At 45.7% G+C, this 14,552-nt stretch overlaps 1 protein-coding gene across 4 annotated transcripts in view; it reads left to right on the top strand.

Annotated features, from left to right (window-relative positions):
• Nucleotides 1-14,552, top strand: part of XPO6 (exportin 6) — a 49,017-nt gene that overhangs the window by 26,343 nt on the left and 8,122 nt on the right. For 2 of the 4 annotated variants that reach the window (XM_042827717.1, XM_042827715.1), the window contains 10 exons: nucleotides 1,794-1,920; nucleotides 2,727-2,836; nucleotides 5,045-5,153; nucleotides 5,875-5,964; nucleotides 8,075-8,144; nucleotides 9,202-9,361; nucleotides 10,111-10,203; nucleotides 11,952-12,096; nucleotides 13,122-13,268; nucleotides 13,905-14,094. In XM_042827717.1, the coding sequence (XP_042683651.1) occupies nucleotides 1,794-1,920; nucleotides 2,727-2,836; nucleotides 5,045-5,153; nucleotides 5,875-5,964; nucleotides 8,075-8,144; nucleotides 9,202-9,361; nucleotides 10,111-10,203; nucleotides 11,952-12,096; nucleotides 13,122-13,268; nucleotides 13,905-14,094 (1,241 nt within the window). Of the gene's footprint in view, nucleotides 1-1,793; nucleotides 1,921-2,726; nucleotides 2,837-5,044; nucleotides 5,154-5,871; nucleotides 5,965-8,074; nucleotides 8,145-9,201; nucleotides 9,362-10,110; nucleotides 10,204-11,951; nucleotides 12,097-13,121; nucleotides 13,269-13,904; nucleotides 14,095-14,552 lie in introns of all 4 variants that reach the window. The other 2 variants (XM_042827716.1, XM_042827714.1) reach the window with 1 other exon arrangement.

The following is a 14,552-nucleotide window of genomic DNA, read 5'->3' as shown; positions in this document are numbered from 1 at the left end:
TTCCTTCCCCAGAAATAAGGCATGTCCCAGTGCAGTGGAAACGTGCTACCTCTGCTTATGGGATGTGTGCACAGAGAGCCAGGGTTGTGCACTTGTCACCTGAGAGCATCTTCTTGACTGACTGACAATCCTAAACAAAGTTGGTACTGATGAAGTTGTCATACCTCAGTAGATCACATCCCCAGGGCATGCCTGCCCCAGGTCTCTTTCAGCAGCCTCTCGTGGTGGTGATTCCTTTTGTTCTGTTATGAAATCAGTTTTGGAAGGATTGTGCTGCTGAAAGAGTCGAGAAAAGGATTTAGCTTAAGCTGCTTTACTGGTGTTGGCTTCAGCTGGAAGATGGGAAATGAGGATGCAGAATGTCCAGTATGGATAGAAGTGGTGCTGTGGATGTTGCTCTGGGGTTTGCAAAGCTTGGCACAAAGTAAGAATTTCTTTGGTCTCAGATGAGAACCTCTTAAAAAATAAAAACAGATAAAAGGAAGGAAGCGTTTGGGTCTGGATATTTATTTTTGGCTTTATTTTTGAAGAATTTTATCTGTGGCCAGGTGTGTTCAGTGCTGATTCTTGTCAAGCAGGCAGTGCCAAAGAAAAGGCTCGTGTCAACTTTATGCACGATCAAAATATTGGATTATTTTATAGATTTATAATAACAAGCAGTGTTGCAGCTCTGTTGGCTGGTAATGCTTCCAGCCTTGAATGCCTTGTGGTTAGAAGAAGTGTTTTTACTCAGATCAGTTTGCAGAAAGGGGAGCGAGGCAGTACAACAGAAGAAAACTGCTCACCTCTCTGAAATCATGCTAAACCAAACTTGCTGCTGCTTTTTGAGAAGAGGCTTGAAGTACTCTTACACTTCAGAGCTCCTTGGAGCTGGGAAGGATGGGTTTCAAGGCCTGCAGCCTTGGAGCTCTGCTGCTTGTGCGTGGTGTTGCAGTGTGTCTGTCCATGTATGATGGAGCACTTCACTCTTCTGAGCACAGTCAATGTGAAGAGGATATGTAGCCTTGGTGAAGCTTACATTGTGCAGGACATGTCGTGTCCTTGTTCCACAATAACAGCTTATCCCACTGTGCTCTTTATAATTTCCCTTGAGCAGTGTGCTCTGGAACCCTCTGTGCTCTGTGCACTGAGGTCATGCTCTTGCTGAACTCCTGTCGTTTTGGTAGCAGGCTTTTTTTGGATGTTCCTTTTAGTATGGTCCCAAGCATTGAAAAGTCCCTGTGCTTTGGAGGAAGGTTTGTCTTTAATGCCCAGCTCAGTCACAAAAGGCTGGGCTCTGATCAGAAGTGTTGGGATGACAGTCCACCTTCTGCCCTGCATAAGGAGCAACTCTTTCTGGCTCTCCCACCACCTCCTGTACATCTGTAACACATATATTGCTAACTTCTGCCTTAACTTCTTGCTTTCAGCTGAATCCCTTGGTGGTACAATGTGACTAATCCTCTGTACATCAGTAATATGAGTCTTGCTGTTACACACTTATTTCTCTAGGGTGGGGGATTGTGTTTATTTGCAGGCCTGATTAAACTTGATTACATTTATCTGAATATTAAAGTTGCTTTTGACTAGACTGTCTTTTCTGCTGTTTCAGGTATTAATGGAATGAAGGGTTGCCCGTCCTGTAGGTAATTGTTGCAGGGCTTTACATTTTAATTGTTCTACTGCCTATTAATTATCACGTTCTTTATTTAATGGAAGGATTTAAAGTGAATTTATCACTGTTTCAATGGCATTGCTTTTCCTTGTGGCATCTTTTGCTTCTTCTTAATTCTGTTCTCTTCTTTCCATTGTAGCTACATTGAGAAGTTCACAGACTTCCTTCGTCTCTTTGTGAGTGTCCATCTACGAAGAATTGAATCCTACTCCCAGTTCCCTGTGGTTGAGTTTCTGGCACTGTTGTTCAAATACACTTTTCATCAGGTACAGCCCTACAGTGGTGTTTTTTTCTTGGTCTTTTCCTTGTGCTCAGTTGTCTTGTCCAGCAGGGCTAGCTTGGTTTGCTCCGTGGGACTGATGTATAGAGCTAGCCCAGGAGAAGCAATTGGCTTGTCTCACTGGCCCTCCTCCAGCATTAGTGGGGATGTGCCTTCATGTGTTCCTGGATTCAGTTGGAGACAGCAGGCATGTGTGGTTACCTTGTGAGAACAGTTTGTCCAGTGTCTTAACTTTAATTCTGGTTTGTTTGGGGCTTCGTTCGCTTTTTGTTGGTTGGTTTTTTTTCTGCTACTCCTTGGACTGGAAGGCATCTGGGGAACTGAATCCAACCTGCCTGTTCTGTGTCGCTTTTCTTCTGAATCTGCTGTTTTTACTGTATCTGAAGCTTTCCCCGTGTTTTTCAGTGTTGCTCTTTAAAAGAACTGGATTTTGATGCACGTTGCCGTGCTGTAGAAGCTGTCACAGTGCAGTTTGTCCCTGTTTGCCTCCATATGTAAATAATGGCAGGGGTGTAGATCCGTAAAACTCTGGAAGCTGGTGCAGCAAAGCCATGAGATGGGTTCATGCTGAGCCCCTCCTTGTCGTTTCTGGGTTCCCACCTTGTGTTGAAGCTCTTGTTCACCTTTTGACATCTTGAGGCGGCAGATCCCCCCAGTGTCCTCCTGGAAGCCTTTCAATACAGCAGGAAGTTGTTCTGTGGATTGAAACTACATGCTAACTAATATTTGCAGTGTGTGAAATTGATATTGCCATAGTTGGTGACATTTACTATGAATTTTGATGTGTTTCAGCCTACCCACGAAGGTTACTTTTCTTGCTTAGACATCTGGACGCTCTTCTTGGATTACCTGACCAGCAAAATTAAGAGCCGTCTGGCTGACAAAGAAGCAGTGCTCAACAGGTGAGCAGGCAGACTGTAGGCCCTCATAGTCACCGTGGAAGGGCTGTGAGAAGCAAGCTTGCAGCTGTATGTGATTTGAGTCCTTTCTTTTTCTGAATATCACTGGCTTTAATCGTGAATTTCAGAGTTGTGTCATGCATTGAACAAAATTCAAACAGAAAAAAATAAAGGCAAGAAGGAAAGGTCACTTAAAAATATTGTATGTGAACCCAGCAGCCAGAGGAAGACAACTTTGGAGGGTAAAATAGAAGTTGGGACATATTTTTAGCATGTTTCAGAACACGTTTTAGCTCATGCAGGAGGAGGAGACCACAAAGTAAGTTGCACAGTAAGGGTTCACACACAGCTCGTATGGCTACCTGGTGAATTGGGGAGTTTTTACATTTAACCAGGGTTGTGAATACCTGTTAAAATTGAAGGATATGTTTTTGAGAAATACTGATAGTGCTGTGTTTGAGAATTAAGTCCTTCTTGCTGGCCTCCATAGCTAATTGCATGTATGAATTGCAACAGTGGCTGGCAGCTCTCTTGTAGATGCCATCTCCTGACACAGGTCTCTCTGCCATTCAAACAAGAAAAATAAGGTGAGTATACTGGATCTTGCTCAGATTTTCTAGGCTTGGCAGTGCCGTGGCTCATGCCATGCATTTCACTAATTGCACAAGGAAGCTTTTTTCCCTTTGAGCATTTGAAATGTGTGGTTGCTTACCGAAAGGCAGCCTGGCATCATGACCACAAAGAGCAAATGGGAACCAGCTTACAGCAGGCAGCTCTCTTCCTTTCAGCGTGGGAACTGTGTACTCTTAATTTCTCAAGGAGCAGCAGGTATCTGCACTTAAACTTTGTGATAATTTGTTCCTAATTTGCTGCTGAACTCTGCCTCGGCATCCTGCTGCCCTTCATCTGGTGGAGGAGCGATGTGTGTTATCTTTACATCAGGTATTTTGTCACGGAGAGGATTGAAACAAGCTATCAAGCTATAACAATAGCCCTCTGTCTATCTTGGAGGTACTGTAGAACAAAAAGGAGTGCCATAAAAGTGATTAGAACCTGTGCTGCTGCTTTGTCAAAACTACCTGTCCTTAATGATAGCTTCTATAGCCATGGCTTCCTCAGTGCTTTAGACATGTAAACAGCTCAGTTTGACAGCATGGGTGTGGTTACACCACAGGAGCACAGATGACATTTCCTGTTCTGTGGTTCTGAATTTTGCATTCTGTATACGTGGCAGTGGTGCTTCTGGGTAAATTGCCCCATCTGGAGTTCTGTCATCTCATTACCAAGAAATGGGAATTCAGCACCTTGCACAGAGAGCTGTCAGCAGCTGAGTACCTGGATTACATCGTTCCCTGTTAGCAGGTCTTAATGCCTGCTTTTCTAACCTGGTTTCACTTAGAAGAGGACGTGGCTGGTCCTTACGAAGGACAAGCTGTGTTTTGAGGAAGGTGGTTGAAATGAGAGAAAACAAACATAGCAAAACTCCAAATCTCCCAGTGTCAGTGGTGGCAGCAGAAATGCTGATGGCTGCTTATTTCGCAGCTTGGCATTATTTTACATTATCAGTGGGAAGGAGCAATTTCTGCTCTCTATATCTGTTGCACTGTACCTGAGGTGAGGGTATCTTTTTCAGAGACACGTGTTTGGAGCTCTTATAGTAGAATTGCAAAAGGTAATGGCTTTTTTTTTTTTTTTTTTTAATAGGGCAGAGGTCTGAATTCATTGGCTGTCAGCGTAGGGAAAGAGGACAGCACAACAAGTAGCCTCAGGGACGTCCCCTTTTGAGGCAGCTCTGCCCAGCTTCATCTGTTCCGCATTCCCTGCCCACAAAGCAGAGCACCAGGCAGGCTGAGGAGCAGATGGAGCAGGAAGAGGTGGTTGTGCCTCCTGTTCACATACATCTGTCGTTGCTCGTGACAAAGCACACCTCCTGCCTTTTCTGTTTCGGACTCCTGTGCTGCTGCTTTAGCTAACAGTTATCAGTTTTCCTCTGAGAGAGCAGTATTGTCAAAGACTTTTCTTGCAGATAGCTTGTGACCTTAAGTGATACATTACTCTTAATCCCAAAATCTGTTTGCTGTTGGCTGTACAAGCTGGTACGGCTGTGCTCTTCACCAGTTCTACATCTCTCCTTTGCTGTAAGGGCTGTGAGCACAGCAGTCTCTGCAGAATTGCCTTATCACTCTCCTGCTGTTTTCTCTGTGGCCATAGGTACGAAGACGCCTTGGTTCTGTTGCTGACGGAGGTGTTGAATCGAATCCAGTTCAGGTATAACCAGGCACAGTTGGAGGAGCTGGATGACGAGACACTGGATGATGATGTAAGGAGCAGAGCTGAGCAGGGGCGGCTGCAAATTCAGATGTAAAACTTCTGCACTCGTTGCACACGGAATGTCTTTCCCAAAGCCTGTGTTTTGTACAGTCCAGACAGCTGCTGCTTCACTTAGTGTTGGGTTTTGAGGGTTAAAGAAGCATGAAGCACTTCTACCCTCCCTGATAGGATGTGACCTTTGTTTTGAACTTGGTACTTGTAGGGAGAAATAGATCTGTAGCTTCTGATTACAAGAGGCGTTTGTGTCTGTTCCTGATTGCTTTGGAATACAAATGCAGAAGTGTCTTCCAGACAAAAGCTTTGAGCTGTACATATTGTTAGCACTTTCCCTCAAGTGTATTTGTCAAAGTCAGAATCAGTAAACAAGATCTCAATCCATTCTGATAACACGAAAGGTAAAGTGAAGTAGGTGGCCAATATGTGAGACCAGAACACTAAGACAACCACAAAAGATGCCAGACACCTGTGCACTAAGTGTGCTTCAGGAGTGAGCACGTGTGGCTTTATCACTCTGGGGAAACCTAGGCATGCTGCCCCAGGCGTGAATGGGGAACATCATTTGCAAACAGGTGGGTCACAGAAGAGCACTGTTTCCTCAGTATCTGGGTTCCTGGAAAGGCTTGTCCCAAGCATCGATTCCCAGCCTACAAGAGGCTGTCTGTTTCCTTCTGGAGATGCTGTGCTCACCTTCTTGTTTCTTCCCATAGCAGCAGACGGAGTGGCAGCGGTACTTGCGCCAGAGTTTGGAAGTGGTTGCAAAAGTCATGGAGCTCTTGCCAACTCATGCCTTCTCCACGCTGGTAAGTAGTCATTCAGACCATAAATGCAATGTAAAATGAGTACCAACCACTGGAGTTTGTTGCAAGCTGATTCACAGGGACCACATTTCCAAACTTCTGCTTTTAGAAGCAAAAGTTTGGTGAAGGAGGGGCCAAACATTGAAAGAAAATGCTTTTTATTCTATTTTTTTTTTGGCTTTGTTAGATTTCTTGGTGTGTTTTGAAGAGGGTGCTTTGTTTTTAGCATCCGACTTTAATTGCTGCATGCCAAGGTCTATGGAAATCCCTTTTCCAAGTGTTAGAAATACCTTCCTGCTGTCTCTCTTGACCTTTATATTAGCAGTAGCACTGTTAATTGCACAGATGAGCATCATTAGGGCTTTAAGGAGGGTGAGGTCTTTGCTTAAATGAAAGGCTAGGTACAAATGCTGGGAGCAGTGCCTCAGACAATTGGGAATTACAGCTGAACACATAAGTGCTTCTCTCCAGCCAGTGCCACTGTTGTTGCTGGGATGAGCATTGTAAAAGCTGTCTCATTTTGAAGCATTTTAATGGTTTCTAAAGGAGAGATCTCGAGGCTGTGAGCCCCTAGAGCCCAAAGTTAGAGGTGCTGATGCCTGTTCTCTGGATGAGAAGAAAGGCAGGTGTGTGCAGTGGGATGTCAAAGCAAGCTCCTTGCTGGAAATGTTGCATGCTGAGACCTCTGAGCTGTGTTCTCAAGAAGCAGAGCACCATGAGCTGCTATGAGGCTGGAAGGTGTCTGAGCAGAAAAAAGCACCAGAAGTGCTAAGAACTCTGAAGTTGTGAGCAGACAGACCTCATATGCATGGAGGTTCCTCTGCAGCACAGTGGCGAGGCAAACAAACAGCACAGCTGTTTCAGGGAGCATATGGGTTGTGTGAAGAGCATGTGGCTTCCTTCAAGTAGCATGTTCACATGAGGAAGGCTGTTGTTGTGTTGTCCTTTTCAAATAGTTCTCCTCCTGCAGTTGCATGACAGGCACTTGTATGCTAGAAATGTGGTAATGAATGCTTGAGCCCTGTGGGAGATGTGGAAAGCAGGCAAAGTTTCTTGAACAATGGTTTCTGCAGCAATGCTGTGAGGAATGGCTGCTCCATCAGGAGCAAGCAACTGACACAGTGTGCAGCTGCTGCTGCTCTGCTGTCCCGTGCTGGGGAATGAAAAGCTGCAGTTCCTTCTGCTGAAGGATGAATGAACTTCCATAAATCCAGCCTCCTTGAATATGGTGACTGTGCCAGTGGAAAATAAACAGAATTATGCCAAAGTGTTGGAAAATATTTTTTGAGATGGAGTATCTACAAGGAGAAGGTTACTGTGTGATTTAGCACAAGGCAAATAATCCCTTAATACATACCACTGAAGTACGGTGGCTGCTGAATGCTGATTAGAAAGCTTCCAGGTCTGTGTTTCAAATGTTAGCATAACCTGTTGCTCAGCTGCAGTATTGATAGAAGCAGCCATATTTGCTGTCAGTCCTGAAAGATGGATTTAGGTTACTGCTCTGTGTTCCCAGGCCAGGATGCATGACGACTGTTGTTTGTTCTCTTAGCTGTTTTCCCTGTGGGGCTTCAGCTGTTCTTGCTGCAGTGTGCAGCTTGGCAACAAGTGGCCATGGTGTTTCCCTTCTGTATTCTGTTAGAGGCACTGAGCTCAGCTTCTTAAGTGGAATATTACTTTGGTAGCTGCATTTCTGAGAAGCTGATGCTTCTGTGTCTGGCAGATGCAGTGCAGGCTTCCTGTACTCTGCCCCAGGCTCTGCCTTTTCCTTGGCTGTGGACCCCTGCTCTGGGCTGGGTTATATCCATCTGTATGTTCCTCCTGTGCCACCCCTTCAACTTGTCAAGCTGCTGTCTTTTTACACTGGTTGTCAGTCTCTGTGGGAAAAGGAGAGCTGCCACAGACCATCAGGGTGATGATCTTCATTGTTTTGATGGCAGCTGTCAAGACATAAGCTGCAGAATCAGCCCAGAACCTGGAAACATGCCTACTGTCCAACCATCTTTTTGAAGGCGTTGGGAAGAAGTAGGAAAACTGTTCTCTAGCAGACTGTGGTGTTTGAGTTAACTGCCTGCCAAGCCCCCGAGTCACACTGATTTCTTGTCCTTTCTAGTTTCCAGTTCTGCAGGATAACCTGGAAGTGTATCTGGGACTCCAGCAGTTCGTGGTCACGTCAGGGACAGGTAACCATGTAACCACTGCCCAGTACGTCTCCTCACTGTCTGCGTAGCTGGCTGCAGAACACTGTAAACCTGCTTTGGTATTGCTTCCTCTGTGTTCTGTTTCAGACCTGAAATTGTTATTCCAAAGTACTTCCAGTCCTAAGATCACTTAAGACATCCTCAGTTAAGTGGTAGTGCATGGGGTTTGTTTGTGTCAGAAGCTGCCAGGAGAAGTAGCTCAGAGGGCCGTACAGATCTGGGTGACACTTTGCTGATGGTACATAAGAGGTTGAAGCTTGTTGCTGAAATGATGAGCAAGATGAGATGAGATGGGCAGTGGCAAGAAAAACAGTTGTTACTGCAGAACATGGTAACATTTTTAGTGACATTTTTGGGATATTTGGGGAACAGGTGTATGTGACTGAGCAGCAGGAAAGTCACACGAGGCAATAAGACTTGGAAGTCTGCTTAATCTGTGTTTTTCTTGTGATTGAGAAATAGGAAAGTACGTAACCACATTTCAAATTAGAAGCAAATGCATTCTTGCTCCAAGTGTGCCTGTGCTGCCAGAACATCTGTTGCAGCTTGGCCAGCAGAGGGAGTCTGCTAATAGCCTCTGCGGAGCTGGCTCTGCTTGTCTGATGTCAGCAGATGACCAAAAAGTTCTTGTTTACATGGATGTTAATACCAAATAAAGGAAAACAAACGTGCAAAAGGCTGGAATTGCTTGTAACATCCCTTTCAGCATTTGAAGAGAAATGTGAACAGTGGCCGTCAGAGCAGCAGAATTTGTCTTTCCCAGTTAGAGTGTTTCAGTCACTTGGACAGAGCTCAGTGTTGAACTGTGACCCACTGCCGAGCTAATTTCACAAGAATGCTTGTAATGTAATTAGAATAAACTGAGCATTTCCTGTCGCTTTGTAATTAGGTTTCCCATTGCAAAGAGCTGTGTTTATTAGTCACAAGGTTAAATGCTTTTTGGAGGCTGCCGGGCTCTTACTCGGCGCCTGTTAGCACCAGTGAACACGCACACGTGTGTCTTTGGGTTCACTTCTAACAAACCAAAACGTCATTTCAGGTCACAGACTGAACATCACTGCAGAGAACGACTGCCGTCGTTTGCACTGCTCCCTGAGGGACCTGAGCTCCTTGCTGCAGGCTGTTGGTCGTTTAGCAGAGTACTTCACTGGGGACATGTTTGCTGCCAGGTTTAATGATGCTCTCACAGTGGTGGAGAGGTAAGAAAGGAAGGGAGAGTTTGCTGTCCCTTCATCATCCGTGGGACAATTATTGCCACGGCAGTGAATGTGAAAGCCAAGGTTTCCTTCTGCCTCCCCTTGGTACGATTAAATTGAGACGTGAAGAATCGAGTGGTTAGTACCTTAAGTGTTACATTCATTGGTGCTAAGTTTCCCAGTTGTCTTTTTTAACCTTCAACCAGAGAAATAACAGGTAGCAGGGATTAAATCAGTCATTAGAAAGGTACTTGTTTTCCAGAATCTGCACTTGTGATGTAATGAAATGGGATGTGGAGTCTGGTGGCAGAGAGGGAGGTGGTTTAGTGATGGAACTCAATAGGTCAAGTGATGGTTGGACTTGATATTCTAGATCTTTTTCCAACCTAAACAATTCTGTGATTACTTCAATTATGTCTCTGCTAGCTAAGTCACCAAAGTCTCTTTCCATAAGAGATCTGTGAAAGCTAGAAAGCAGATATTTGATTCTTTCCCTCCACAAAACTTAGCATATAGTTTCAAATTCGGGACTGTACACAGCTGCCTCTATTGTTTCACCTCCATGCAGGAACATCCTACTTGTTCCACCTTATTACAAGCAAGGAAATAGTCTACATCTAATCTGCATACTAGCTAAATATTGACGCAGGCTTGTCAAGAGCTGTGTTCAGATAAGATGAGCAGGTTGGTTTGCACATGTGTAAATCCATCTTGCAGTCCTGCTGCCCTACCATGTCCTCGTACATTTGCAGGTTGGTGAAAGTAACGCTGTATGGATCCCAGATTAAACTGTACAACATCGAAACTGCAGTACCATCTGTATTGAAACCTGACCTGATTGATGTGTGAGTATGAGATACACAATTCAAATCATTACGTACAGATTTGGTACCTGCGTGGGGCGGAGGCAGCTTTGGGTCTCCTACATCTACTCTAACCACTTGTTTGGCAAACGTTCTGCAAGCTGATTGTTAGCTAACCAAGGGCACTGGCTGCTCAAGGTCAAGGCTGTTGTCAGTGGTGTGAACCACTGTTGCCTCCAATTGATATTTGAAGAAAAACGTACTTGTGATCATTGTATCAGCTCTAAAAGCCAGTGTGCACCGATGGCTGTGAAGGCTTGGCTCACCTGCAGCGTGAGTAGATGGTAAAATAAGTGTGCAGCTGGGATATTTTAAGAAATGACTGGTATGTCGTTTGAGGCTTATGGATTTTGTGCTGCCTGAGTCAAATTTATTGCTCAAGTAAAAATGTTTCTCTCAGTAGAAAGTTTCGAGTCCTTGGCTTCCAAAACAAATGTTTGCCTTCCAGCAATGCAGGCCATTTCTGAAACAAATGAGTGCCTTCAGTCCAGAGGCTGACATTAAGTGTGAAATCTTGATGCCACTGGTAATAGAACACTGCTCTAACAGCCTTTTAAAGACCTTTTATTGTAAATGGCTGTGTTGTACAAACCTGGTACTGCCAGCTGGCATCCTGCAAGCACAATTTAAGGTTATGCTTGTTCAGTTTGTATGAATAGCAGCTCCCTTAAAACCCACACTAGGCTGGATTTTTCCTAATCCCAAGTTACTGGCAGTGAGCTTTATGCAGATGATATTTCTTCAAAGGTGTTTTCCCTTTCTGATTTAAAATAACTCAGGAAGCTCCTCCTGTCTGTTAGAGGGGTTCATCCTTTCCTCTTGGGTCCAATGTCCTTGAGAAAATTGTGTTGTTTTCTAGTGCCAGGCTAAAAAAGGTACATTGCCAGATATTTGGAGGACACCTGTCTGATCCCCAAAGAGTCATCCTGCCTCAAAAACATGAGATAGCTCTCTGCCAAAGTATAATCATAAACTCTAATTATAGGCAACCCACCAGTTGGTTGTTTGACCTTATCGTTTCATCCTGTTGGTTTAATACCACTGCTTGGTGGCTGAATCCAGTCACAGCACAGTTCTGCATGTCCAGGTCCAGGATGAAGAATTTTTAGGCCGTGTAACATAATCACTGGAATGTTTCAGTTTCCAGTTAGTGGAAGAATGAGAAAGAGCCAATAAATATACAAAGGATGGGAGAGAGAAGATATAAAGGCAAAGAGCTAATTCACAAAAGCCCCTTCATCCTGCAGCTAAAAGTAGGTTTCTCTGTGTTTCCCCATTGGGTGGAAACCCCCTGGACTTGCTGACAAGCTGATGCGTGGTGAGATATCTGGTGCAGGCCTGGAAGCTGCCTGCCACAGGTGACTGAGATCTCAAATGCAGCTGCTATGGTGGGGACACGTACATCTAGGAGAAGCTGTGTTTTTGGAGGGAATACCAGTGTTCATAGAGTCTTCTCAGTAAGATCTGCAGCACAAGGATAGGATAGCTGCAGTTGGACAACGTTTCGTCTAGGCTGACAGCTGTGTGGCCATTGGCCCCAAACACTTCTGTAAGGCAATTGCATTTCCCCTGTCTTTCCACTAATGAAGTGGGCACGTGAAGTGAATCTCATGCTGTGGGATTAGGGAATATGGGGATTGATTACAGGAGCACTGAGGCTGGGGTGTTGTGGCACTGGCCATCCTGTGGTGTTTGCTTTATGTCCGTTCATGGTTGCTTTCTCCCCACAGCCACGCTCAGTCCCTGGCTGCACTGCAGGCCTACTCACACTGGCTGGCACAGTTCTACAGTGAAGTGCATCGGCAGAACCCGGAGCAGTTCATCTCTCTCGTCTCCACAGCTCTGGAGGCCATCACACCCCTCATCAGTTCAAAGGTATCCACCTCAGTGCTGGGCTGGGGTTGGGACTGCATGTCTCGTGGTGATGCGGTTGGACTCGGGTGCTGAACAGCATGCTCAAGACCATGCCGTGGCCCAAGGTGTGAATCAGAGAGTTGGATATGTCTTCCAGAGCCATAACACGTCCCTTACAAGGCTGAGTCTGAGATAATAGCACCATGGGTTAAATTAATGCAAAAAATAAGTGTACCCAGCAGGCAGCTCTGCATCGCCTGGCTGCTCGCTCAATGCCCAGGTGAGGTGGGGGAGAGAATTGGAAGGCAAAAGTGCAAGAACTTGTGGGTTTGGATAAAGGCAGTTTTCTAGGTAAAGCACGTACAAGCAAAGAGAAACGAGGAGTTCATTTTCAGTCCCTGCTTCCCATCGGTCTATTCCTCCATTCTTTACCTCAGCTTTTAGTGCTGAGCACAGCACTGTGGTGGTGTGGAACACCCCTGTGGGTCAGCTGTCCTGGCTGTGCCCCTTCATGTGCACCCCAAGCTCCTCCCTGGCACAGCAGTGTGAGAAGCACAGCAGTTCTTGGCTCTGCAAGCAGTGCTCTGCAACAAGTGATAACACCAGTGTGCTTTCATCAGGAGTCCAAAACACAGCCTCGTGTGAAGGCAATTAACTCCATCCCAGCCAGAAGTGTGACAGTAAGGAACTTACAGGCAAATCATGGCTTGAAAACAGGGCAATCTCTTTTCCCACAGTATTTTAATGATTCTAGTCGGAAGGGGCCTACAAAGGTATCAAGGCCAACTGCCTGACCTCTTCAGGATTAACCAAAAGTTAAAGCTGACATTAAGGACATCATCCAAATGCCTCTTGACCAGTGACAGGATGGGGCATCAGCCACCCCTACGAAACCTGTTCCAGTGTGTGTGACCACCCTGGTGACAAAAACCCTTGCACTGTTTTGCATGCAGAAGCGTGGTAATGGCAGCTCGCTGTGCTGTCTGTCACTAAGTGTCACACCTTGTGGTCCCGGGCAGCCTGACCGTGTGCCCCCTCTGTTCCAGGTGCAGGAGAAGTTGCTGCTGTCTGCATGCCACCTGCTGGTCTCCTTAGCCACTACGGTGCGACCGGTGTTCCTGATCAGCATCCCTGCAGTGCAGAAGGTGTTCAACAGAATCACAGACACTTCTGCCCAGCGGCTTCCTGATAAGGTGCTTCAGCTCTGTGCACATCAAGGAATCACAGTGGCAGTTTGTCAATAGTTATCTCTTTCAAGTTGCAGTATAGGGAAAAATACGCAGTTGCAACTCTTAAATCTTACTCGTTTCTCACTTGCTGACACAGACCCTGAGTGCACTGCCTTTGCAGTACTGGCATATGGATTCTGACATATGGAAAGAGTTGGTGAAACTTCTGTTAGCATTCTAGATACTTCACTCCAAATGAATGTATTACAGAATTACTGAAAAGCCACAGCAGAGATGGGGATTCTACTGCGTTGGGCACTAGCGTGGAGGTACAAAGTGCTGCACAAACGCATGCTTCCTGTCTAAACCAGGCAGAGCAACAGAATTGGCATAGTCTTTGTTTTGGAGATATAAGGAATGTGGAGTTCTTGTTGCGCAGAAGGGCACAGAGAGATGAGAGCCGACTCCAGCTCTGAAGTCATGGGGCTTTGCTTCTCTCTCACCTTGCAGAGCTGCTGGTTGTCACTTGGACACAACTGCTATTGAAGTCTTCCCTCGAATAGTTAGCGCTGCTGCTTCGGGCAGCCAATAAATGTCAGTCTAAGGTTGTGCATGAGTGAGTAGCAAACTCTGAAAACTTCCATGTTTCATTGCTTCCAGGCCCAGGTGCTGGTGTGCAGAGCCCTATCAAATGTATTGTTGCTACCTTGGCCAAATCTTCCAGAGAGTGAGCAGCAGTGGGCGGTTCGTTCCACCAACCACAGCAGCCTCATCTCTGCCCTGACCAGGGACTATCGCCAACTGAAATCCAGTGCTATATTGCCACAGAGGAAGGTGCAGCTGGAGGACAGTAAGTACCCAGTTCCTTAGTGCGTGCTGGCCTCCTGCAGTTGCAGTGCAAACTGTTGGAGGGAGTTGTTGAGCTGTCTTTCCAGTGATTCTTTTGGCTGAGAGCTGTTCAGCACATGGGAAGGCTAGGAAAGGAGCAATTCATTTCTTTTTTGTAAGGAACGCTTCCTCTATGGTTTGTAAGGGATGCTTTCACCCCAGGCTGCTGCAAGCTGCTCCATCAAAGTACTGTCTTCCTCAGTTGCTCAGGGAAAGTGGGATCTAGTTTGTAATGCAAATTTGAATGGCACTGATTGCACTGGGGATGCTGAGCAACCTGAAGCTGGGACCACCATGCTGTAGTACTGGAAACATTGACTGGAGGCAGCGTTAATGAAGATTATGGTTTAAGAAGCTTGAAGGGGAAAATAAGAATTTCTTCTAGCCTTGGGAAGTACTGCTGAGGGTGTGTATGTGTAG

Source organism: Centrocercus urophasianus, unplaced genomic scaffold (genome assembly GCF_019232065.1).
Source record: "Centrocercus urophasianus isolate 14NV4802_14NV808 unplaced genomic scaffold, USGS_Curo_1.0 seq_29, whole genome shotgun sequence".
NCBI lineage: Eukaryota > Metazoa > Chordata > Aves > Galliformes > Phasianidae > Centrocercus > Centrocercus urophasianus.
This window is presented reverse-complemented; position numbering and strand designations above follow the sequence as displayed.